We start from the raw sequence: 26,897 nt of genomic DNA, 5'->3' as shown, positions 1-26,897 counted from the left end.
TTTTGAAGGTCCGAACGGTGTCCGATTTGAAGGAAAAACAAAAACGATGAAAATCAAAGTGGGCACTACATGCAATGAACTGAAGGAGAGAATTCTTCAAAAAATGGGGTCAGAAGCCATACATTCCATCCACCGCATGATAGCCAGGTTAGAGACTGTAGTGGATATGGATACAATATACTACATTGGAAACGATATAAATGATGATGAAGATGTGGAGTTCGTAACAGATGCGTTTGTTGAATGGAAAGTATTAAAATATATTGAGATATATGTTGAAGTTGATGTTGGACAATCTTCATCTTTACCGGTGCATACAACCACTACTGCACACTGTACCGGTCAAGAAGATACAGTTGTACGATCTTCTGCACCTCCTCAGGTAGCATGGGATGAGGATGAAGAGGATGAAGACGAGGACTATGTGGACAGCGAAGATGAGGGAGAACCTGAAAGTGCTATTCCAGAAGGTGATTCGTCAGACACTGACGTGGACGGTAATTTTGAGGCTGACATGAGCGCCGTAAGTCTCGGTACCCCAGCCTTGTCACCACTTCATGTCGACCCAGTCAGTAGTGGTAAGTTATTAAATTTGAATATTTGCTTTAGACAATTTATTATTTGTGGTAAGTTATTAAATTTGACATGATCTTTAGATGCAGGGTCTGAGGAGCCATTCTGGAATGAAAGCCAACATTATTCATTCATTAACTGGGCGCACCCTAATGACGAGTTGGAGATCCTATATGGCGATGATGACTTGCACGGAGGTTGGAAGTTAGGAGATCCGTTATTTGTGCAACAAGAATTTGGGTCCAAACCAGAATTGCAACATGCTGTGAAGATACATTGTATGAAGGGGCGCAGGACAGCCATAGTTGAAAAAAGCGACGAGTCAAGATTTGTTATGAAGTGTAAAAACCATGCTGACGGTTGTCCCTGGTATATGAGGGCAATTAAGCCGAAGAAGGGAGCTAACTGGGTGGTCCGTAAATGGGGTCAAGGTCACACATGCCTAAATCAAGGCCTAGCACAGGATCATAGACAGTTGGATTCAAATGTCATTTGTGCGGCTATAATGAGTATGTATTCTACTGTTTATTTAATGATTCAGATTAATTGAGAATATGGTAAAGTTAATTTTTTTTTCCAGATATGTTAAAGGAAGATCCATCCACAAGACCAGCTCTGATACAGGAGAGGATACAGGGAACATATGGATACAACATAACGTACAGGAAGGCCTGGAAGGCAAAAATGAAGGCCATCGTTAAGTTGTTTGGTGACTGGGAGAAATCGTACGCATTCTTGCCAAATTGGCTGAAGTATATGACGGAGGTGAATGTGGGTTCTGTGTTCAAACTTGATACAAATCAATGTTTTGATGAACGTCGGGTTTATACAGACAGGGCCGTATTTCAAAGGGTTTTTTGGACATTTCACCAATGCATTGAAGCATTCAAACACTGCAAGCCTATAATTCAAATTGACGGCACTCATCTGTATGGGAAGTACAGAGGTACTCTATTGATTGCAACATCTCAGGATGGAGATGGATTTCTGCTCCCTATTGCCTTTGCTGTTGTTCCTCCAGGTGAGTAAATAATTTTGCTTTGGGGTATGTGAAAGCATGTGACCCTTCTTTGCCACTTCATACTGTAAATAATTTCTGAGCTCATCCCTATTGACTTTGTTGTTGTTCCTCCAGGTGAGAGGTTGGATGATTGGTCCTGGTTTCTTAGCCTTTTACGTTTTCATGTCACACATAGGCATGGTATTTGTCTAATATCCGATCGTCATCGAAGCATCATAAGGGCGGTGAAAGACCACGGAGGGTGGCAGCCTCCATATGCTTATCATGTATTTTGTCTACGTCACATCGGAAGCAACTTCAATACCCGTTTTAGGAATGTGGAATTGAAGAAAACGTTGATGAAATTAGGTAATGTACGGTATAATTACTCACATTTTCAACCATTTGAAGAAAACGTTGATGAAATTCACTAACCAATGCATATGTCATGGTTTTTTGCAGGGTACACATGTTCAAAGATAAATTTCGACATTAGGTACAAGGAATTTATCGAGAACAATCCTGAAGTTGCTTCATGGTTGGATGCGATTCCGAAAGAGCAATGGTGCAGGTCGTATGATGAGACAGGACGTAGGTTTGGTCATATGACAACTAACCTATCTGAGTGTGTGAATAAGGTGCTTCGTGGAGCACGAAATCTGCCTATATCTGCATTGGTCAAGATGACATTCAGTAGACTCGTTGAGTATTTCGTCAAGAGACGTGAAGGGATTGAAAAAGATATCTCACAAGGTTGGATAATTTCAAAGAAGGTTGAGGCAGCGTTGCAAAAAAATGATGAATTGGCTGGCACTTATCGTGTGAGGATATATGATAGTGACCTGTTATTGTTTGAGGTTGAGGATGCCTACAATCAATCTACACACGAGGTCGGTGACATCATGAGAGTGGACTTAATCAATCGTACATGTCAGTGTGGTAGGTTTACAGCAAGGAGGTATCCCTGCAGTCATGTATTAGCAGTTTGCAAGGTAGCCAAGCTAAACCATTATGATTATGTGGATCATGTTTTCAAAATTCCAACCATTGCTAAAGTATATGCTGCACACTGGTTTCCTATTGGCAATGAATTGTTGATTCCATCCGTTGTTGGGCCTACTGTAATTCCGGATGCTCAGTTGGTACGTGCAAAAGGAAGACCAAAGTCTTCAAGGATTCAGAATGAGATGGATTGGGTTGAGTCTCAACCCTCTAGCAGTCAGAGCAGATGTAAGCATTGCAAGCAAGTTGGACATAACATTCGTACATGTCCATTGAGACTAAGACAAGCATGATTACGTATTGTTTTTGTGTAGTACTTTGTTTTGTAATGACAATCACTTTACGTATTGTTTTGTTTCCTTGTACCCTAAACTTTATCTTGTATTAGTTATGTATTGTGTTGTTGAAATGTATTGTTGAACTGTATTCTTGTGTTGTTGAAATGTATTGTTGAAATGTATCCGTTAAGTTTAGCGAGTCACTCGTTCCGTATTGTGCAATCCGAATGTCTACCATACCCATTTACCCCTTCCCCGAGTCAGTTAAGGTTATTGTATTACACATCAATTACCAAGATGCTAACAAAATGGATTGAACAGCACCTGCTGCTGCATCTGCAACTGGTCTACCCGGGTAACTCGTAATGATATACCCGAGTACGTTACCCGGGTAGACTATTCGTGGTACCCGGGTAGACCAGTTGCAGATGCTGTTGCAGATGCTGTTTTGGCAATTTTTGTTGCATTTTGGTAATTGTTGTGCAATACCTACATACGGTATGACTTGGGGGTGGATTGATTTCGTAGAAATAGGATGCAGTAATCAAGATGTGCGCCAATCAAAGTTGAACATGAATATTAAAGTACTTTGGGTTGAATTGATTTCCAAATTAATTATGACAATATTAATGCAAGGTACCATACTAATGCATAGAACCAACAAGTCTGAACGTGCGCAAAACGAAAATTTCATTCATTCAAATTTTGAACATCCAGTACAAAAACATCCATGCAATGTAGGTAAAGTTCCTAAATGTACCAAAATGACTACATTACATCAAACTAAATCAATGATATGAAACCCTATGGACACACTAATCCGATGCCGTGTCCTCCCCATTCTCTTCATCCGATTGTGTGTCATCCTCATTGTCATCATCCTCCTCAACTCCTCCTCCTGAGTATGGGCACCCTCGCCAATTAAACCCTCCAAGCGTGAAACCCTTGTGTCCAACCGTGCAACCCTTGTGTCCATCTGGTTTCGCCACTTGCTCGTGCTCTGTCTATATCCTCTAAAGTCAGTAGTCAGATCATATAAGGATGCCATGACATGATCAAGTGTCCATCCACCCTCAGGAGGAGCTGGTGGTCGCCGACTGCGGGTGGGACGTGTCGGTCTGACATCAACCTCAGCAACGCCATCATCATCGTCATCATCATCAAGGCCTACATCATAAACCATGAAAAACAAACTTCAATACCACATTAAAAATTAAACAACACAAAATTGCATAAACTCATAAAGACCAACACATCACCTGCAGGTGCATCCTCCATCTCAGCATCGTGGTGGAATGGGATCTCAGGTGGTTCTGGTGCCTTCTTCCACGTCCAGATACCCGCTCTGTTCGGTAGGATCCCACACTGCTTCAGGAGCCTCTCACCAAATATAGCATTCCAGCCTCTGGCGGTCTTCAAGGTCTCTGTTGCCATAGGCACTCCAAATCTATGCAAAATCTTCTGCACCAGAAATGCAAAAGGCAATTCAGCCTTCTTTGACTTGGCTGCCTTCCACATCAGTATGCATATGTAATGCCTCCAGTTCACCTGCTGACTGTGAAGGAGGGCCCACAGGATGACAAAGTCCCCTTCCAGCACCTTTGAGTGATTATGCGGGCGCTGGAAAATAATATGTGTCACCACATAATGAAGAATGCGAGCAGAAACTGACAAGTTGCTAACAGGATAATGAGCAAAATGACCGGGCTCAGCGTCTGCCCTCCTAGTCTCTGTAACAATGGTCTCCCGGTTATAATCACCAAATATATGATGGCTGTCTCCATCATATAGTGCTGCTCCTGTGACACCATCAAAATCGAACCCCAGTAGCTCCGTCCAGATAGGAGCAGTCATGATGATATCAATCCCGCAGACACGGGAAGTCAGCTCGCCTTGCGAGTAGCCAAGGTTCTGTTAGAAGGCTCTTACCATAACCTCCGAGTATGGGCACCGCATCTCCGCCAGGTGAAGTAAATGTGTCTGCTCAAGAAGCGGCACGATGTCAAAACGCTCTAGGTTGAAGAATGCCGAATCCAGTGATTTCGGTTCGCAGATCTTCCGGGTCATGAAAAACTTCACGAACTTCTCGTGTGAAGGAATGTCATCCTCAAACAAATATCCGAACGTCAAGTCCGGAGCCTGACTCGAAGCAGCTTGGGGCTGAGAGGATGACGACCCATCGTGACGACTCTTGGTTCTTCTCTCGGAATGGGTCACTGGCAGCTTTGAAACGCGTCGAGAGGTCATTGTGTCACACTATTAAACTGAAAAAATAACCAAAATCAGAAATTAGATACATGTTAGGGTTAGGGTTAGGGTTAGATTCAGGGTTAGGGTTAGGGTTAGGGTAAGCGTATGACATACAAATTGATAAAATAATTCGGACAGAATCAAATGATATAAACGAAAATACAATGAATCAGAACAGAAATCATAACATAATTGAAAAAACTGAAAAAAAAATGCACCTTTGATCGATTTCAATCGGTAGAAGGCAGAGAGGTTGCAAGGTCCGCGAATGATGATCACAAACAAGATGAATTAGTGCAAGATTATGCCTGAAATCGCTCAAGATGACACTCCTCCAGCAGCTCTACTCGGGTACCCCTTTTGTGGGTTTTCGAAATGGGGCTGCTGGGGTATTTTAAAACCCTACCGTCGATATTTACTCGGGTACACTGCTCCGTACCCGGGTAAATAATTCAAACATTTTTCCAGATTCAAGAACTCTACCCGGGTACACCCCTACATACTCGGGTAGATAAAAAGTTTCAAAATTTACCCGGGTAGGTAATGGTGTACCCGGGTAGGCTTCGTGGTCAACGGTCAAACAGGGGCAGATTGGTGTTATGTTTGTTGGGAAGGGTAAATTTTCGAAATAGTTTTGAATGAGGGGCAATTTGGTAATTAATTATTAATTAAGGGGCATAAGGGTCAAAAAGCCCAATAACCTGATCTAAGAGGAGGAGCAGAGTAAAATTGTGACTGAGTCTGTGACAGAGAGAAATGTCAGGCTTGACCACTCGAGCAAGTCAACTTTTTCTGCAGCCATCAAGTTAAGTAAATGGGAAAAAGCTTTCTATATGTTTGGTGGGCCCAACCAGTTGTTAATAATGTCTTCCTTCTTCGTAGCTATCAAGTTACCCAATCCCTTGTTAATAATGTCTTTCTTTTTTACGGGAGAGTTTGGTTGAGGAGAAATTTTTTGAATACTAAGAAAATATGATTGATAAGAAAATGATTAGAAAGTGAGTTTGGTAAAAAAGTTTAAAAAAAGTTGTTTGGTACCGTAAAATATTAGTAGGGAAATTGAGTTAAATATGATGAGGGTATGTTTGGTTGAAAATAAAAATTTGATAGGAAAATGGATGGAATTTACGAAAGTAACCTTTTAAATTTTTTTTGAACCATTACAACATATAAATAGAGGGGTATTAATGTCATTGTATTCACTCACTTTTTCATTTCTCCAGATTTTGACAAGAAATACCACGTCTGAAGAAGTATTCTTCAACAGTGAATTTATCCAATTTTAACATGCTTTTGTACTTAGATAGCAAAGTGTGTTTGATGGCTAAAAGTAATGGAATCCTTCAACCAAATGAGGAGAATGGAGATTGCTACATGCACTTAGATGGGGAAATTTTAAGAAGACTTGAACCAAACACTACCTATATAGCATAAATGAATTTGGCGAGCTTATAGGAATCTACAACATATTCTATATTAGGTCGAGTTTGACTTATTATAAATATTAAAATAAAACAGGATTAGACTTATAAAAAAATTTACTTAAAAAACAGGTTATAGCCTATATCATATTATTTATTTAAAATATGAGAAAAATGTTTGTCCTTTTAAATGACACAACTTATATCCTTTCACTCTCACAAAGAGGTGGAACCCACATTTTTATTTTTTTTGTTCACTCTCTCTCCTCCTTTATCTATTTCTTTCTCTCATTTAAAATGACACAACTTTACATCCTTTAAAATGATACACATTTTACCCTTGAAGTATATTAAATAAATATTATATTAATAATTTTGAATAATAAAAATATTATTTTAATTATTTTTTTAATTGTTGAATGTTTAATAGGCTTAAACAGGCTAACGGGCTTAGACTAAGGCTTTTATTTTTTAAATATAGGTCATATCAAACTGGTAATTTGGACCTACACAGACTAATAGATCATACAATACCCAATATTTTTTACACAGGCCTTGCCTATTTAAACTAAAGCCTAGCCTAACCTAGCCTATTTACACCCCCCATTTATAGCCATCAAGTTATGTAAATAGGAAAATAGTTTTTAAAATTATTTTAAATAATCTTCTCTGCAATTTGTGATTTTAACTATGTCTTATTCTTAAGATATAATTGTAATAGTAAAATTATTTTTTCTTTCTTTATCACATCAGTCGATAATATTTGAGAAAAAAATAATAATAAATTTATGATTATAATTATGTTTTACCAGTAAAATATAATTAAAATCGTGCGCTATATATAATTTATTTAAAATAACCGTAGAAAAAAATTAACCTTATATAAATTAAGGAGGATATTAAGTTAAAAGATAATAAAAGAATTAACAATTAATTTCTATCCTAACGATCAAAATTTTGTCAACGTTGAGAATCGACTCAAAAATAATATATAGTTTAATCTTCTTAATATGTTATTCACCGTTTAATTACACAAGAATGAATGACCAGATCACTCTTCATATCAAATGTATAGGTACAATTAATTCTATTAATAACTAAATAACTTAAATAATTTTTATTGTATAGGTACAATTAATTCCATTATGATATTTATAAAAGTCGATCGATTTTTTTTATTTTTTTGGTAAACTTTATAAAAGTCGCTTTAATCCGATACTAACTTTTAAATGTGATGAAAAATATGCTTGAAAGACGTCCAACATACATTTTCCTAAATTATATTCAATTTACATGCAAAGAGATTAACATTTTATTAAGTAAGATCCCAAGAAAGGATGGTTCGAATTCGCCGAATGCATGAGTCATATCATAACACATTAACACCTAAGCACCCCTAGCTTTTACCACTGAACCCTGCAAATGAAATTCACAGTCCTTGGTCATCTGACACAGTGGCTCGTGAGAGGAGCCAAACTTGGACAAAGCTCTGTCTCCGAGAGATTTCAGCTCCTTCACTTTAGTCCTCATGGCTATGCCATCTTTATCCACCATCACTCTTCTTACCAGCTCTGATATCTTTTCCCTGCGCACAACTCCTTCATCCTCTTCCCCGGCCTTCGCTCTCACAGCCACCCCCAGCTCCTCCGTTAACATGAAAGCATTCATTTTCTGCTCCGCATAAAGGGGCCATGCCACCATCGGCACTCCGTTGAGGATGCTCTCCAGCACAGAATTCCAACCACAGTGTGTCACGAAACCTCCCGTCGCAGGATGTCCCAGGATCTCAGCCTGTGGGGCCCACATGGGGACCACCAGCCCCACCTCCTTAGTCCTCTTCACGAACCCCTCCGGCAAATAATCCGGCGTACCATCGCGGCGTTCGCCGGCGACGTTGAAAAACGAGCCGCTAGTATCGCCTTCCATGGGCGGCCTCACCACCCAAACAAACCTCTGCTGACTCAGCTCTAACCCCCAAGCCAGCTCAGTCATCTGGGCCTCTGACATGGTCCCGCCACTCCCAAACGACACATACATCACCGACTCAGCCGGTTGACCGTCAAGCCATCCCAAAACCACGCTTCGCTGCGCAATTGGCTCGATGGTTCTCACTAGCGGCCCAACCGGATACACCGGTCCATTGGTAAACCGTCCTAAAATCCCCGGTTCTCTCACCGCCTTCGTTGCTGCGGGCTCCAGATCTTGCCACGTGTTCATCAGAATTCCATCCGCAGACAGCACGTCCTTTGCTGCTCTCAAATAACCCTCGTACGCAGGTCCGCCCGGTGATAAGAACGGTTCGAGGGTGTCCTCAAACCGAACCGGCTCACAACCCGGAATATAAAGCGGTTCGTGGTTATTAACGTGCCTTTCTTCCATTTGCTTGTCGATAACAGGGAGGTATATGGTAACCGCAGAGAACCAAGCGCTGGTGGCAAAGAAGACGTAGGTTGACATGCGGAACTCACGGGCCATGGGAAGAGCTACAGTACCGAAGATGTCCACGATAAGAGTTGATGGAGGAAGCTTCATGGATAGGATGGAAGAGCGTAGAAGGGATAGGGACTCAATCATGGTTAACCCAACTCGTGCTCCTAACGAAGGCTTTGGTCCAAGTTTGGCGGTGACATCGATCGGAGGTATTACAACGATGTTAAGGGCACTGAGGTTGGATGTCTGTTGGAGTATCTGTGAGGTTGTGGTTGAGGTATCGGTGGTGACGACGAAGATGGTGACGTGAAAGCCATGATGAGTGAGAAGGCGCTTCCCCAACTCCACCATAGGAATGAGATGGCCCATGCCAGGGCTAGCCACAAGGGCTGCATGAGGCTTTGCTGTTACCATAGCTGCACCACCTTAAACAACCCACTCCGGAAAATGTTTCTGTTTCTCTTTCTTTTTTACACTGACTTGGGTTCTTCTTCCTCTCTACAAATTATAAACGGATATTTATTGGCAGAAAAAACGGTGTGGCAGTAAACCCTTTTTTTCTTGAAACCGACGTTGTCTCGAGATGTGAAATATGAAACGCCAAACATTAATTTTGAAATTTGACTTGTCACACATTTTAATATTAAAAAATATTTTTAATATATATAATTAAGGGTTTTATAAGAGTTATGTTGTAGGAAAAGTGATTGTGTAATGTTATAGAGATTCATTTTGCGTGCCTTAATTTTTTATTTATTTTTTTGTTTTAAAAAGTGTGGACCCCACAAGATGTTGTGAGTGTAAGAAAGTTTATTGTGTTATGTTAAAGGACAAAACGAAAACCCATAATATAATTTACATTTAATAGATATAATAAGGCAAAAAAATTAAATTTTTTTTAATAAATATTTATGAAAACAATTATTCTAAATATAAATATAAAATTATATGCTTTATGAGAGAGATACTTTCCACAAGAGGCGTGACTCATTGGGTGCTAACACGTGGCACAAAAAATTAAAAGTTATGATAAATATTTTGTGTCATACGTCAGCACCTAGAGAATTATGTCCCATATGTGGCGTGTTTCTTTCCTAAAATTTTGAAAGTCCATAACTTTTGACTCGGATATTCGAATTAAGTAATAATTATAATAATTTATTCCACACAATTTTTCGAGATCTACGCAATGAGGTCTCATGTAATTTGGTGAAAATTTTCAAAATTTTGGATATTTTATCGTAAAACTTCGGAAGGTCATAACTTTGCTCTCAGGTGCCTGAATCAGTTTTTTTTATATTTCGCATAACTTTTTGAGACGAACATGTTGGAAAATCCTTTTCGAAGAGGACTTGGTCAAAAAAAAATTTCAAAAAATGGTTCCTTGTGCTCCGTTTTGCATATTTTATATCTATGCGTGTGAATAATGTTATTTAAGTTGAAGTTTTGTCTCACATAAATATAATTTCAATTTGCAACAATGGTACCATAATCATAAGGATTTTTACTAGGAATGATTCTAATCATGACAGTGATTTTCTCTTTATTAATATAGGTTTAAACGTTCTTATAGTAAATTTTTTTGTGAGAGACAAAATATATCAAATGAGGTAGTCATTGCATAGATATAAAAAAGTTGTGTGGAATCAAATTTTTTTTACCTAATTCAGATATCCGAGTCAAAAGTTATGGACTTCTAAAGTTTTTCTGTCAAACTGTTTACTTTTTGGGCCACGTGTCACCACCTGATAAGTGACACCCCTTGTGAGAAGTGTCTCTCTCATAAAACACGTCCTCTGTGGATAGTGTATCTCACCATCCGGTCACGCCTTCTGCGGGTCATGTTTGAGTGCTATAGATTTGTATTTATATTTAAAATGACTATGCTTTCGTAAATATTTATTATAAAAACAATATTTAATTTTTTTTGTCAACATAACAATTCATAATAAGTCATATAACTAATTAAATATTCAAATTTCATAACATAAATATAAAACAAAAATAATTTTTCATGACTTGTTAATTTTCATGTAAAATTTCGTAACAGAAAACATTTGAGATATAAATTAATTTTTCATATTTTAGTTCAAAAGATAAAACAAAATAAAATTTGAATGTCAAAAAATGTTAACCGCGTGTCAGAACGTATCGGTGTCCGACATATTTAAAAAAAAAATAGAAAGTGTTGGTGCATTCTTGACAACATGTATCATTTACGGGAGGCAATCCGACAATCTTGCTTAGGGTGTGAGTTTTAAACTTCTCCTAAAAATAATTTTGAAAAGAATAAAATGTATACTCTCACCCTTTTTACATACCTGAGTATATAATTATATTTTATAGGCATGTAAAGAATTCATTTACTGCATTGAATGTTTTTTTACGAACATTTAATGTCATAAATGTATCTACTTTATTATTTATAATATCTATTTAGAAAACAAAAAATTAAATGAAAAGGAAAAAGGAAAAATAAGAAAACAATTTACATTGAATGTTTTTCAGAGATTTAATTAATATTATATCCTTCTAACAAATTTTGCTGACATTCTTTTAATTATTTAAAATATAAAGTATGTATAAAAAACATAAGAATTGAAAAAAAAATGGTAAGTCAATTTTTTTTAAATATTAAATTTTTTATAGATCAATCGATGGATTTGGATCTTTTTATGTGAAAAAAAGATCATGTGATCATGTTACCACTTATTTTCATTTATTGATGATTAGATAAGAGAGAAAAAAATATAATTTTTAAATAAATGATTGTAATCAAATAACATAATTACATATTCACTTTTTCACGTGAAAATATCCAAATCTCCCTCATAGTTGTGATTAAAAGTATAATGATAGCGTCTCTTTATAAAATTATAAGTCATATAATAATCGTGTGATTCGTGTCCCTTCATAAAATTATAGGTCATAAGATTCTCAACCAATTTATATCACTCCTTGCATGTCTCCCTAGAGATTTCAAAAAGTGGAATGAGTAATTAATTGCAAACTGACAAATGAAATTCAATAAGGCATTTGTTGAAATTATTAACAGTTTAATAGTCAATATCATCGTTAATATTATTATTTAATAAGTGTTATCTTATATTAAAAATTCAGTATTTTATTTACAAAAAAAAAAAAAAAAAATTCAGTATTTTTTAAATAATTATCACGTTAATTTTTTTTCTTATTCAATATATCTTAATTTCTTATTTAATAAACACACTAAGCTAATCGTGGGAATAGTGACCAATCCACCACTCTTTGATTTTTTTTCCTTCAAATGTCACACGAACAGTAAAATTTCTCAAAGTGACACGCGTGCATATTCACTACCACAGAAAGCGAACTACGTTTGTAGACGTGACACGTTTCTGACGGCCACCTAATTCACTATTGGTACTACCGAACTTGGTGGTCAAAATGTTAGTATGCTCTGAGCAAAAGCAGGATACGTGGCAATCACAGACAAATTCGCCACCTTGCATAGCGAAATAGGTTTCCAGAAAAATAAAAAAAATGAAAGTCGCCGGAATGGTCACTGTTCGAGAAATACTCACTACAAGAAAAAAGTTTTTTTGTGACGAAAAATTTCGTCATAAATTTTGTCACAAATGACAATTTTCGACACAACTAATTAAATTTCGTCACAAATAAACTTGCGACGCAGGAATTTGGGACGAAATTTCATAAAATTTTGTCACTAATAAGATTTTTTTCTTGTAGTGACTATTTATTTCCTCTCTCAACATTACACATTAATGGCTGAGGAATTTTCAAAAGCGGTGAAGGAGGGGCTGAGGTTATCAAAGCGAATATATTTGGGAAATGAGAGGGCGGTGTCACCACCAAAGCCTCCAATGACAATGAGCAAGTCCAACACCACATATCTTCCATCAGCACCAATGCTCAATGCTATCATCCATGACCCTGCCATTGTTGACAACCTGATGTCCCTAGCTATCAGCCTCACGTGCATGGCAGGTGCAACCCCCTTGCCTTATTCCCCTTCACATGACCACTGTTGATCTTAAAGTCGATTGCTATCTCGACATTGTTTATTTTCTCTCTCAACATAACACAATAATGGAAGAGCGAATTTGTCTGCCACCCTTTCATTAATATTGAGAAACATTGTTTATTTTCTCTCTCAACCCGTACAACGACTTTTTTTTTACAACCTAATTCGCTATACAAGGTAGCGAATTTGTCAGTGATTGACACATGTCCTGCTTTTACTCAGAGTAGACTGATATTTTGAATACCTATTTTGATAGTATCGCTTCCTGTCGTAGCAAATTTGCAATGTCTGCAAACGTAGTTCGCTCCCTGTCGTAGCAAATTTGCACGCGTGACACTATGAAAAAATTTACTGTTTGTGTGACATTTGAGAATTTTTTTTCAAAGGGTGACAGATTGGTCATTGTTCCCTAATCGTGACTGGTTTGGTTTTAATGAATAATTTTTTTTAAGTTTATTTTTTTTTTAATAGATATTAGTAGGTTTCCAAAGTTTTAATGGATTGAACTAATTAATTTTGAGTTTATGACTCTCCAACCTAGTTTGGTGTAATTTTACGCTAATTTGAGTTACACTTGATTTATCCAAACCCTTTTTCATACAGTAAATTTTTTTAACTTTTGTAAATTAATATATTTTTCATAATTTGTTAAAATAATTTTTTAGTATATTGTTTTTTTTTTTTTTTTTGATATTGTTGATATAAGATGTAACTTAATTTTTGTTTTTACCTTAAAACTTTCTAGAACAAATAATATATATAATTTTAAAATTCCTACTCTATAATTTTCCTTGAAATGATTAAATCGAGTTGAAATCCACAAAATCAGTTCTCTTTAAGTTAACTCTAGTATTTTTTCCTTTTAAAATGCCGAGAACGTCACCGGTGGCCTAGCCACATCCAAGCCAGCAGGTGCCTTGGCACCTGCTTGTTTTTCGTGTTTTTTACTTATTATATAATTAATTAAGGTAAAAATTATAATTTGGCATCACTTAAAAAAAATCAAATACACAATACAAAGTAACAACAAATCATCTAAATGCAAACAAATCCCACCTGCCACAAAAAAAATATTTTCTTTTAGTAAAAAAAATAAAACATAAAAAATAATAAGGAACATGTATAGTACGGTTATTTTTGTGTTTTATCTTTTTTTATTTTTTATCCTGTATATTTGTTTTTTTTCCTACTTTATTCTAATCAGTTATATCATTTATTCTTACTCCTATTATTTTAAAAAAGAAAGACTTCTAAACTTAATCACAAAAATGATTAATTTCAAAATTTGCTCCTAACTAAACCAAATAAACTCATTTAAAAGTAGGAAAAAAAGGTTTGTCCTTTTAAAGGTATATCCTTTTAATTTTTGACACTATATCTTACCGATAAAATATAATTATAATATGAAAAATTACTTTTTTTTTTCTATTTCCTCAATCACTTTAGCTGACGTGAAGAAAAAAAAAACTTTTTATGTTATAACTATGTCTTACCGATAAGACATAGTGTTAAAAACTAAAAGGACACAATTTATGTCCTTTAAATGGACAAAAACACTTAACACTTGAAAGTAACAATCATGAAACCAAATGAATAACAGGACTATAATTATGGAATATGAAGGTGTTTTAGGTTATTTCACACACAAACAATAGTCAAAAACCTAATTCCCAAATATGAGAACTTTTCATCGTGCTTATGACTGTTGCAAACAAGGGCGATATTCTCTAACATGAGATATTAATTAAACTTTAAGGGAATAGAGATAATGAAAGAGGAGACGATGGACAATGTTTATTTTACATATAATTATTATATTTGTGTGTTTTCATATCCTTAGGATAATGTTTTGTTCATTACTTATTATGTTGTCAGAGGAAAGTGAAATTCTTATGTTTGAAATGTTTACTGAAAAGGTTGGTGTATTTTTATATGTTTGCTTTGATATATAATCAACGATAATTATTCATTTGAATTTTCAATATTATGTGATATTATTTAGTACATAATTTAGATAACTATGCTAGAATTCATAGTAAAAAAATTTTCTGATAAATTTGTGTAATTATGGTAAAATTTTTAATATTTTAATATATAAAATTTTTTGGCATCACTTAAATTCTTAGACCGACTCCGCTACTGTACTGAATGTCACCAAGAGAAAGATTTTGCATGCAATATTAAACAAAAATAAAATAAAATAAGAAACTATAACTATAGAGTTCAAAAATTCACACGTGCAAAAGAATAGACTTCTCCACCATCTATTAGTTTTTATTGTCTCACTTTTGTTCAAAATTACGATGATTAATAATGAAAAGTAAAGGAAATGACAACAAAGAAAGACCGCTTATTTAGGGATTGTAGATTGACGCAAGGCTACTCTCCGCACACGAGAGTTGTTAAAGGCGAGGATGAAAAAGTTACGGCTTTTTAACTACTACCCCTAATAAGACTTTTTTCCGGAAACATGACACTAATTTGTCATGTTTGATCGTTGACTAACCTTTATACTTGAGTACGTGATAAATATATTCGAGTAAATAATGTGTTATGGGTTTATATTCGAGTATAGGTCTTGATACTCGAGTATGACACCATATACTCAAGTATATGGTGACCAAATCTCCTATAATAATTTTTTAACACGTAACTCTTGAAAAATCACGTGGAATAAAAATAAAAAGCACTTGATTTGAATACTCGAGTCAAAAATTATGGTCATGTTTACTTTAAAATTTTCAAAATTTTGTAATGCAAATAGGTTTGTGACATCCACAAAGCTCCTCTCAAATCACCCGAGCCAAGTCAAATATTATAATGACTATAGAAACTTATTTGATCCAAAAAAATCATGTGGAAAAAGATTTAACCATAAAATTTCAGAAGATCATAACTTTTGACTCACGTGTCTGAATCAGTTGCTTTTTTTTTATTCAACATAACTTTTTGTGAGCCACGTGTTGCAAATTTCCGAAGGATTATCTGTTAGTGTTGGAAAATAAAAATTTAAATAACATCATTCGCAAAGATAAAATATGCCAAGCGGGACACAAAGAAGTATTTTTTAGACCAAATCCCCTACGAAGTTTTTCGGTAAAATTTCCAAACTTTTGTAATGCAAATAGGTTATGTGATTCACACAAAGCTCCTCTTCAGGTCACCCGAGTCAAATCCAATATTATGAGTATATGACTATAGAAACTTGTTTAATCTAAAAAATCTCGTGGAAAAAATTTAACCGTAAAACTTTGGAAGATCATAACTTTTAACTCAGGTGTCTGAATCAGGTATTTTTTTTATTCCACAATTTTTCGAGAGCTACGCGTTGATGAATTCACGTAGGGAATTTGGTCACCATTTACTTGAGTATAGGACCTATACACTTTAGTATATGGGCCGTATTCGAGTATCAGGGTTTTGTACTCAAGTAAATGTTCATAAAAATCCAGATGACGAACAATACTCGAGTACTTGGGCCTGTTGCTCCACGCAATATACTCGAGTATAAGAGTCTTGTATTCAAGTACATAACTTTGTCAACGATCAAACAAGGACAAATAGATAAAATATTTTAGACCGGAGACAAAGTGGTATTTTTTTAATTTAATTAGGGACACCATGCCGCAAAGTCGTAAGACCATGTATGGGGGCTGACGCCTGCCCAGTGCCGGAAGGTCAAGGAAGTTGGTGACCTGATGACAGGGGAGCCGGCGACCGAAGCCCCGGTGAACGGCGGCCGTAACTATAACGGTCCTAAGGTAGCGAAATTCCTTGTCGGGTAAGTTCCGACCCGCACGAAAGGCGTAACGATCTGGGCACTGTCTCGGAGAGAGGCTCGGTGAAATAGACATGTCTGTGAAGATGCGGACTACCTCCACCGTTGACATTCATAAAAAGTATCTAATGAATTATGAGCTGAATACATCCTGTTTAGCAGAAAGACGTATATTTCTTGCTCATTATCAGACAATCACTTATTCACAAACCCCATGTGGGGTTAATCGTTTTCATTTCCCATCTCATGGGAAACCCTTTTCGAAAAAATCAAAAATTGCGGTTGAAAAGGATAAGTGCAACAAATTTATTATACCAACAAGTGTGCAGACTAACCTTAATTTTTATGCTTGATCATTGTATTTCACTCGATCCTATATTACTTGTTTGACACGTACATTTACGGTATAAGAACCATATTTAGAAATTGGCCAATGGTTCGCGAAACAGGGTCTAGGTCAAGAAGAGGATATCTTGATTTTCAACCAATCCCCTTCAAGTTATCGCTTTTGAAGCATTCTGCTTTGATCAAGAGCAGCACTAGTCCGATTTATTTGTAGTAGTTTTGTTTTTTTTTTGCCCTCCCCATTTACTAAAAAAATAAAAATAAAATTATTTATAAATTATTTGATCCAAGAGAAATCATATTCAATGTGGGATCTACCAATGACAAACAATCTTTATGAGAGAGATGACCGCAAGAGTGGCAAATCACACATACACTATGCAAGAGATTTGAAGCCAAAGAAGTAGGGTGTTTGCGCAGTAACAATAAGAGACTAAAATTCCAAAAGTGTGTACATATATAACCGTCTATATATAGATAGGTTTACCCGAAATAACAGTATATGAACAAGACACAACCTCTGCGAAGAATATGACCCAATATCTATTGATTCATATTTTGAATCAGGTTAATTGTATCCTAATTTTCTAGAGCATGTGGATCCACTGTACAAGCCCAAAACATGAACAACCCAACTTATTTACATCATTAGAAATGTATTTAAGCATATCGATTATTTTTTGTTGTTGAAAATATCGGTTATAGATTTTTTTACTTAAAAGAAGTGAATCCATAAAATAAAAACTTTTTTTTTTTTTTTGGTAAGCCATAAAATAAAAACTTTACCCTATAGATATAATTGAATGCTCGAATTGTTTTTGAGCCCGTTTAGATTACCTTATAAAAAAATATTTTTTATAAAAATTAAACCTATTTAAATTTTTCAAAAAAATTTGACTTTTGATTTCTACATTTTTAAAAGTTAAAATTTTTAGCTTACAAAAAAAATAAATTTTTGATATTTTTTTATGACTACTATTTTTAAAAAAATGAGCCATTCAAATAAAATTTTTTGAAAAACATTTTTTTTTAAAAAAAAATTCATCCAAACAAATTTTTTTTCTTCTCCAATTGAATTATCGACCTAGTTTAACCACCAACTAAGCAAGTGGATTTGTGATCAAAATATCACGTTTTATTAAATTTTTTATCCAAATACTACACGAACAGTATTTTTTACCAGACTGCCACGTGTCATAATTCGCTATCACTGATAGCGAATTCGTGGCCAATGATTTCGTGACACGTGGCCATATTGCAGAGCGAATTATGACACGTCAGCTTTTTCCTGCGAAAGTGTGCCACGTGTCATAAAATCATAGGCGAACATAACATGCTACCAGTCGAAGCGAATTATGCTTACGTGACAGTCTGATAAAAAGTACTATTCGCGTGACATTTAAATAAATTTTTATCAAAAAGTGATATTTTGATCACTGTTCCTGAGCAAGTCTATCCTTCAGAAAAATTAAATTGCGTCTTGGGAAATATTTAATATGGTCTAGGACCACTGAATTTTTTGGTGCTCCCTCTCACATCATTAATTTTTTTATTTTTTTTTATCCTGTTATTTTTTCTCTTTTCTAATTTTACCCTCTTATTTACACTGAGGGACCACCTAAAACCCTAAACCACCTAAAAATGGTGGTCCCCGTTCAAAAAAAATAATCTCTGCGCCTTGATGGACGGACACATTTCTCAAGACTCTGAATCTGAATTCAATATTAACGCTCCAGCCGTCAGCCCATGCCATAATTTTTTTAATGAATTTGGATTTTTTATTAGACTTTTCTATATTTTTTCTTGTAATATAGTGAGAATATAATACCAAAATAACTTAAACGAATATTTTTCAAGGACAAATTAAATTATACATTTATTCGTTTGTGTAATCTATACATGCCGCGACGCTATTGACAAGTACAAATTCTTTATATACACATCCCACTAAAAACATAATTGTAATTTCTCTATACTTAACGGACTTTATTTTAATTAAAGTTAAATTTTAATTGAATATATTAATATCAATATATTGGTACTCTAAAATATTAGTTATTTATGTTTTTACATGTGTATTCAAAATTTTATAGCTTTTTGGAATTTATATTATGAAAAAATTATTTTGTTTTATTGCAGGAATTTTTTCTATTGTACTCATATAAAATTAAATAAATTCTATTAATTTTCCTCTCTTTTTATTATAATAATACCCTCTCACTTTTTATGAGTGTTGTAAATAAATTAAACCCTTATATTATTTAATTATCTTTTGTCGTTTTTAGTTACTGTCTAAAAATAAAAAATAGAGTTGTTTGAAGCTTTTCTTTAAAAAAATTCAAAAATTTATAATAGAGTATTTAAAATTAGCTACAATTAAGAATATCACTCCAAGTCACACCGTAGAAAATTATTTCTTCCTAACAAAATATTTCATAACTATAAATTACCGTAAAAGATTCATTTTAATTATAATATATTAATTTTATCTCACAAAAAACAATGAAACTTACTCCTAATAAGAATTATGGAAATGTCTACAAAAAAAAAAAAGAATCATGGAAATAGATCATCTTATGTATAATTTAATATGATGAAATTATGTGAGAGAATTTTAATTATTTACAGATAAAAAAGTGAGAAAAAGATCTGCCTAATGACTTAATTATATTAAGTTACACATGACAACATCCATTTCCAACCATCATATATCGCAAATAAAATTTGACCGGAAATAAAGTAGATTATTAAAAGTTTAGGTACAAGAAATTTCATGACGGTTACATTAAAACGGCGGACAAGGACTTAAGGCTTTTTGTAATTGGTTAAAATGTCGGCCGGTGACAGGGTATATATCCAGAAAATATCAGAACAGACCTATTTAAAGCCCAAACACAAAGAGACGTTTCTTGGGCTCTTGAGAATTATTATTGCAACTTAGAGGACCTATTTTGTAATAGGAAATAATATTATTAATATTATTATCAATTAATCTTATTGTTAGATCGATTATGTTGATTCAATTATTATATTTATTTCTATTTTTATGTGGTTATAATTTTCAATATTTAATACTTTATATTTATTTTCATCTTTATATGGTTATGATTTCTCATATTTAATGCGAAATTAAATATACGATGAAATTGATTGGTAGTAACTAGTAACATTAGTAACAACATTAATTGATTGTTACAATATCTTACCGTAAAACAATTTTTTAATTTAAAAAAAAAAACTGTTTCCCAAAGTTATTTTTGTAAAAGAAAAATTTAAAACAGTAACTGAATTTCAATTTTTAAAATAAAAATTAGGAAACACCTAAACGTTGTTTTGATTTTCCTTTTCAGTTTTTTATTCTCAAAACAAGCAAGAATAGCTATTCTCATTAGTGGTAATAGTGTAAATATTGTTATATCATTATTCTCTTTTGTTTTGTTTTTATTTTCTCTGTCCTTTTTCCGTTTGACGTGTTTATACAGCTTCTTTAATAGGGTCGCACGAAAGTTAGGTCTCTGCAAGCGGCGGTGGCGGCGAGGCAGAATTTCCGGCAGTGGTTGAATTCCCCGGGAAGACAGAGTGTCGAATAGACCTCGCCATCTTTGAATATTTCTGTTCATTTTTTTATTTTTTATTTATTTTAATCTGTTCATTTTTTTTTTCGAAAAAGAAAAAAAGAATTTGGAGGACTAAGTTTTGAGGTGTCTGATATGTTGTAGGAAGCTATTCGTAAGACATCGAAATTGGCTAGCGGAACAGGCTCCAATTTTAGTTTATATAAAAAAATTTTACATATGTTATCAAAAAAAAAAAAAAAAATTTTACATATCAGATTATTAAAATATTTATTATAAGAAAGAAGTTATATTTACTATTTCTCTTTTTTACTATTAAAAAATATTATTTACTATGAATTCTAGCATATTGATCTTAATTACATATTTATCATTTTTTTTTGGAAACTACATATTTATCATTTTGACCAAACTTACAATTGCACGAGTTAATAAGAGATATGCACAACTGATATCGTAGAAAAGAGATATGCACAACCGAGAGCTTTTTCTTTATCAACACAAGAATGGGCATTGCAGATACTGATGACAAAAATTGAACAAAGGTTCACCATGCCTTGAATTTAATATTTAATTACTCATTATATTTACAGGTAATAGCAAAATAAGTAACATATAGCATATAAATGAAAATGACATTGATAGGCCATGGCCAAGCAAATTAACCAAAAACAAGGTCTTCAAAATATCTGCTATATACTATGGCGATAAATTCTGATCACGAACTTAACATAAATTACCATCAGACATTAAAATATCCGGCCAGTCTAACAATGCCTAATGGTGGAAAATGCAAAATTTCATTTTATTATAAATTATGACATTATATTATTATATAAAAGCACCCTTCTGATTCTGAGTTTGTCAATATTAAGGATTCGTACACTATATCAAATGAGTAATACAAACTTGGTATCTTACTTTCACAAAAATACAGTATGGAATGTGCAAATTTGATCTCAACAATAGGTTTTGGAAACCTGGTGGTTTATAACTAAAAAAATTCTGAAACCCCTCTTTAAAGATTTATTTTATACTCTAATAAGTCCCCTCATAAGAGAGCTCATAAAATTTGAAAAGTGGATGATGCACCAGACTCAATCTATCTATGCTAAGAAATTCTACAAAGAAAATAGGGGGCGACGAAAATCGAACCCAGAACACAAAGCTCTGATATTATATAAAGAACTAATTCACCCAAAGATAAAAACTTTTTTAATGATTTATTTTATACACTAATTACAAATTCGAAGACATAAGTATATCAGTCAACCACCGTAAAGAATGGCACACAGAGCCACTGGAATTGATTAGACCCACTAAAAAACCATATAGCATTCTTAAAAAATTTATTGGTATTTCTTTTCCTTACTATGATATATGATCAAAGAACTAAAATAAATAAATTAAAAATAAAATAATCATGCTTTCGTTCATGTCCGAAGACAAAATAAAAATATAAAAGTACTATTACTCTGAAAACTCTTATCTAGGTCACGTAACAACACATAACCTAATATAATCTATCTAAATTTCTCATCAAATATATTTTAATTTTTAGACAGGGCAAAATTATAATTTTAACCCGGATCAAATTATAATTTTAGTCCGAGCTAAATTATAATTAATTATATAATTATATATAACATGTAAAATTTGTTAAAATTTAGTCTGGACTCAAACACTCCTAACTTGTATGTGGCTCGGCCACTGGCTAAAAAAAATACTAACTTCTATTTTTTTATTTTGAAAAACATATTTTTAGAAATAAATAATCAAGCAATTTTTTTTTTAACTTTTAAAACTCTTTTTAAAATAAATTTACTAAACATATTTTTTTTCTTCTTTTATTCCGAAAATCAGTTTTAAAAACTATTTTACAAAATAATTTTCAAAACAAAAAAAAATCAAAGCATAATCAAACAAGCCCTTAGTTTGTACATCCACAGTTTTTTTTATTTTTTATTTTTATCTTTTTTCAAGTTAAGCTTATATATATTAAAGAACATTTACATAATTGAAATTGAATATAGAATGCTCTAAATAATACTTGGAGACTAAATTAAGTTTCTTAATGTTAATTATAACGTCAATTTACTAATAGTAATTAAGGGTTTACTGAAAAATACTTTAGTGTTAAATGAATGAAAACAATTAAGAATTAATCAATAAAATAAATATATTATTCGTTTGAGTGTATTCTTCACGCTTGCAGCTTGCTTAAGGTTGTTGCCATTTTCGCATTAGTATTTAAAAAGTTGTTAGACTCAGTTAACATATACAACACACACGAACAGAGCACTCTTATTGAATATAAATGGTTTAATGTATGTCCTTACTCATCACATCTACAGATTCTATATATTAAGTCTCAACCTTTACATAACACCCGACTTAAGTGTGGTTGCCCCTGCGTATGAACTGTCACTTGCCGTCCCACCATAACATCCGATAAAGCAACCGGTCAAGCACTTAAAGCAACCACTGTCAATTATCTCAGATGATCACAATCAGAATCCCAACAACTATCGAGTCGATCCATCTCACACTAAACAAGTAATTTGTTCTAAGAATATTTTTAAGTAATGATAAATTATTTTTGCACAAAAAAGGTGATCTCATAAAATTATTGACGGAAAAAAAATAATGATGACGACAAATATATGAAGTTTATAAGATTTATTTTCGGTGTGATGCCAAACAGTTGCAGCGATATGTTCATATGTATTGCATTGCGTTTTGTGTTTTTTCTGTTTTGTGAATTTCGGGCCTTCGATAACTTTTTTCTTGCATTACGATTTAAAAAAATAAAAATAAATAAAAGAAGAGGTGAAAAGATAATGATATACCGTTCAACATTTAAAAAAAATATTATTAAATTAAACTTGATTTAAATTTTATTAAATAATTTTTATTTAATTTATTATTAAAGGAATACATTTTTTTAAATACCTTTTTTAAATTAGCCTGTTTGGATCCTCTTATTTTTAAGTTAGAAGCTACTTATAAGCTAAAGCTAAAAAAAAGAGCTTAAAAAAAGAAGCTAAAAGCTGTTTGAAAATTACATACAAAATTTAGCTTAAAAATTACTTAAAAACACATATTTTAAGAAAATTATCTCTCTCTCTCTTTATCACTCTTCATTTTAAAAAAAGCACACAATTCAAGAAAAATAGATAAGAGCTTAAAAAAAAGCTCCTCCTAGGAGCTTTTAGTTTTCAGCTTTTTTCTTCATTATAAAAAAAAAGAACTTTTTGTTATAAGAGCTTTTCCCAAAACTTGTTTGGCCTAGCTTATACTTTTAAGTAGCTTATAGCTTAAAAATAAGAGGATCCAAACAGGCACTTAGTTTTCAGCTTTTTTTTTTCATTATAAAAAAAAGAAATTTCCGTTATAAGAGCTTTTCTCAAAAATTGTTTGACCTAACTTATGCATATAAATAGCTTTTAGTTTAAAAAAGAGATAATGCAAAACATACCCTTAAAATTGTATCAGAGTATCACATAACCGGATATTAAATTACACATGAGATTATTTATTTCCTCCCATGAAAGAGGTAACTGGGTGAAGGATAACTCCTTTATCACACCACATCATAATCATATTTAAAAGAGACATGAAAGCATCCAGTGATCACGTCTACCTCACTTGAGTCATCACGTTGTAGTAGGTAATTGAGACAGTGCAGCGTAAGATGAACCACCCTCCGACAAAGCCTTCATTGCACTGTGCTTGACCTGCTTCACTCTCTCCCTTATGGGGTTGCCCTTAATCACCATAATCTGCCTCACCATAGTGGCTATCTCTTCCCTGTCCACCACCTTCTTTGAGGGCAACACCTTCGGCCTCACCGCCACGCCCAACTCCTCTGCCAACAACGTGGCATTCATTTTCTGCTCCGCATAGAGCGGCCAAGCGATCATGGGCACACCATTGGTGATGCTCTCTAAAGTGGAATTCCACCCACAATGCGACAAGAAGCCCCCTACAGAGGGATGCCTCAATATGTCCACTTGTGGGGCCCAATGTGGGACCAACATGCCCACTTTGTTTGTTCTAGACATGAACCCCTCCGGCAAGTAATTTGACAGCTGATCGCCGCCGCTATACGCGGTGGTAAGGTAGGTAGAGCCAGCAGGTCCTCCGGATGGGGGACACACCACCCAAATAAATCTTTGTTGACTCAACTCCAAACCCCAAGCCAACTCGGTCATCTGCTCATACGACAGCGTTCCTCCACTTCCAAACGACACGTAAATCACAGACTCACTCGGTTGTTTATGAAGCCACTGCACCAGCAGCTCACTAGTTGGGTTCGTTTCTGACACGTGTTGCCTTACTATAGGTCCGATGCTATAAACGGGAACCTTCAGGATGCGACCCAATAAATCTCCATCTCTCAGTGCTTGAAGGTCTTTGTGTTGAAGCTCCTCCCATGTGTTTATCAGTATTCCATCACCTCTTGGGATCCCATTCGCCATGCCTAGATAGGTTTGATAGTCCATGACATTCCGGTCCAGCATGGGATCGATCACATCTTCAGGACGAACCGGGTTGCACCCTGGGATTTTTAGCGGTTCTTTTTGGTCCACGTATTGTCCTTCCACTTGTTCGTCCAACGTGGGAGAATATATGGTCAACGATAAAGACCAAGCGTGTGAAGCACAAAATACGTATTTGAGCAAGTTGAGTTCCTGGGCTATGGACAAAGCCTCTGTACCGAATAAGTCGACGATGAGCACTGAAGGACGAACGGTCATGTTAGAAAGCGCAGATCTGATAGCAGGCAATGTTTGACGCATCATCATGGACAAGAGAGTGAGCAAGCCAGCGTCAGCGTCAATAAGGCCAGATATGTTTGCTGATGGGATTTCAATCACATCGATGAGCTCGGATGTCATGGCTGATTTTAGAATATGGGTTTCTGCTTCTGATGTATTGGAAGTGATGGCAAGGATGGTGACTTTGAAATTATTATGAAGGACGAATCGCTTGCCAAGCTCGATCGTAGGGATTAGATGCCCAAGGCCTGGGCTTGAAAGGAGAACTACATGTGCTTGCTTGTGCATGTGCATGTCCATGTCCATCGGAGCAAGTGGAAGAAGGAAAGATTTGAGTAGGATAACTTGGTTAGGAGCAGTTGAGCTCTATAAATAATAGGGAAAAGTTGAGGAATGCCTCTCCTTTTACTTCATAATCACTTTGATTCAGAATCATTTATATCATGTGGTTTTTTTTTTTATCATATATACTTATGTGATTTGTAAGAAGAATATGTTTCTTATCATATACGTTCTTGTGAATTTTTATTTTTTATAAAACACATAGATATATGTGATTAAAAAAAAAAAACAGGAACATAAATGATTCTGAAGTAAATTACAACAGCATCGGTAAACTTTTTCCTAAATAATATCATGTTGCTTTAGTCGTGTTCGATTCCTGACATAGCAATTTATCTTTTTATATAATTTTGGGTTTGAATTTTTCAAATATTATTGAAAAAATATAATACAAATTTATGAATATGTTATTCATTTGATAGTTTAAATTTTTAAGTTGAAATGATTTTTTATATAATAATTTATATCATTAAGTGATTATTAATTCGATCCTCTATCCTTTTTGATTATTAATTAATTAAATAATGTTAAATTTTTCATCTTAAGAAATGAGTTTGTGTATTATCAATCTTTTAAATTTAATAAATTATTATTTAGAGGGATGTATTACATAAATGTAATATAAAATTATTAATCTATTATTTTTTTGATAACTTAAATTTTTTAATTGAAATTATTAATCTATTATTTTTTGATAACTTAAATTTTTAAATTGAAATTATTCTAGTCCACGGAGTTGAAAGTGATTGGTGCAAGGAGCCCGGTGAACATCATTTCGTGCACATTAAGACACGTGAAAGTAAATAATTTTTGTTACATGTATAGTACGTCACTACGTCTGTTGTGTTATAGCCCGGTCATATTTATTTTGGCGTTGCGCACAAAATATTGGATGGAGGGGAGGAGAAAGAGAGATTGAAGAGAACAAAAAAAAAAAAATCATGTATCACTTAGTTAATGAAAAGACTACCATAGTCTAGGAGTATCTTAAAAATTTTCCTATATAAGCTACGACAATTATGGAAGTGCAGATTTAAAAATTGTTCACGTATAATATTCTTTTAAGTAAATTTAGAGAGAAAGATCAACTTATTTCCA

At 34.0% G+C, this 26,897-nt stretch overlaps 3 protein-coding genes across 3 annotated transcripts; 1 reads left to right on the top strand and 2 right to left on the bottom strand.

Annotated features, from left to right (window-relative positions):
• Positions 1-291: 291 nt before the first annotated feature.
• Positions 292-3,387, top strand: LOC133316713 (uncharacterized). Its single transcript, XM_061518496.1, has 6 exons — positions 292-578; positions 657-1,082; positions 1,154-1,594; positions 1,709-1,942; positions 2,036-2,565; positions 3,382-3,387. Exons 1-6 carry the CDS (start codon positions 515-517, stop codon positions 3,385-3,387), a joined length of 1,701 nt encoding a protein of 566 aa, XP_061374480.1. The 5' UTR covers positions 292-514.
• Positions 3,388-7,910: 4,523 nt separating this feature from the next.
• On the bottom strand, positions 7,911-9,368 carry LOC133316712 (UDP-glycosyltransferase 72E1-like). The gene has a single exon (XM_061518495.1). The coding sequence runs from the start codon at positions 9,366-9,368 to the stop codon at positions 7,911-7,913; it is 1,458 nt and encodes a 485-aa protein (XP_061374479.1).
• Positions 9,369-24,332: 14,964 nt separating this feature from the next.
• Positions 24,333-25,751, bottom strand: LOC133316711 (anthocyanidin 3-O-glucosyltransferase 5-like). Its single transcript, XM_061518493.1, has one exon. It carries the CDS (start codon positions 25,749-25,751, stop codon positions 24,333-24,335), a length of 1,419 nt encoding a protein of 472 aa, XP_061374477.1.
• Positions 25,752-26,897: the final 1,146 nt, after the last annotated feature.

Source organism: Gastrolobium bilobum, unplaced genomic scaffold (assembly GCF_033153095.1).
Source record: "Gastrolobium bilobum isolate Gb01-03AN ecotype WA unplaced genomic scaffold, APGP_CSIRO_Gbil_v1 utg7803, whole genome shotgun sequence".
Lineage (NCBI taxonomy): Eukaryota > Viridiplantae > Streptophyta > Magnoliopsida > Fabales > Fabaceae > Gastrolobium > Gastrolobium bilobum.
This window is presented reverse-complemented; position numbering and strand designations above follow the sequence as displayed.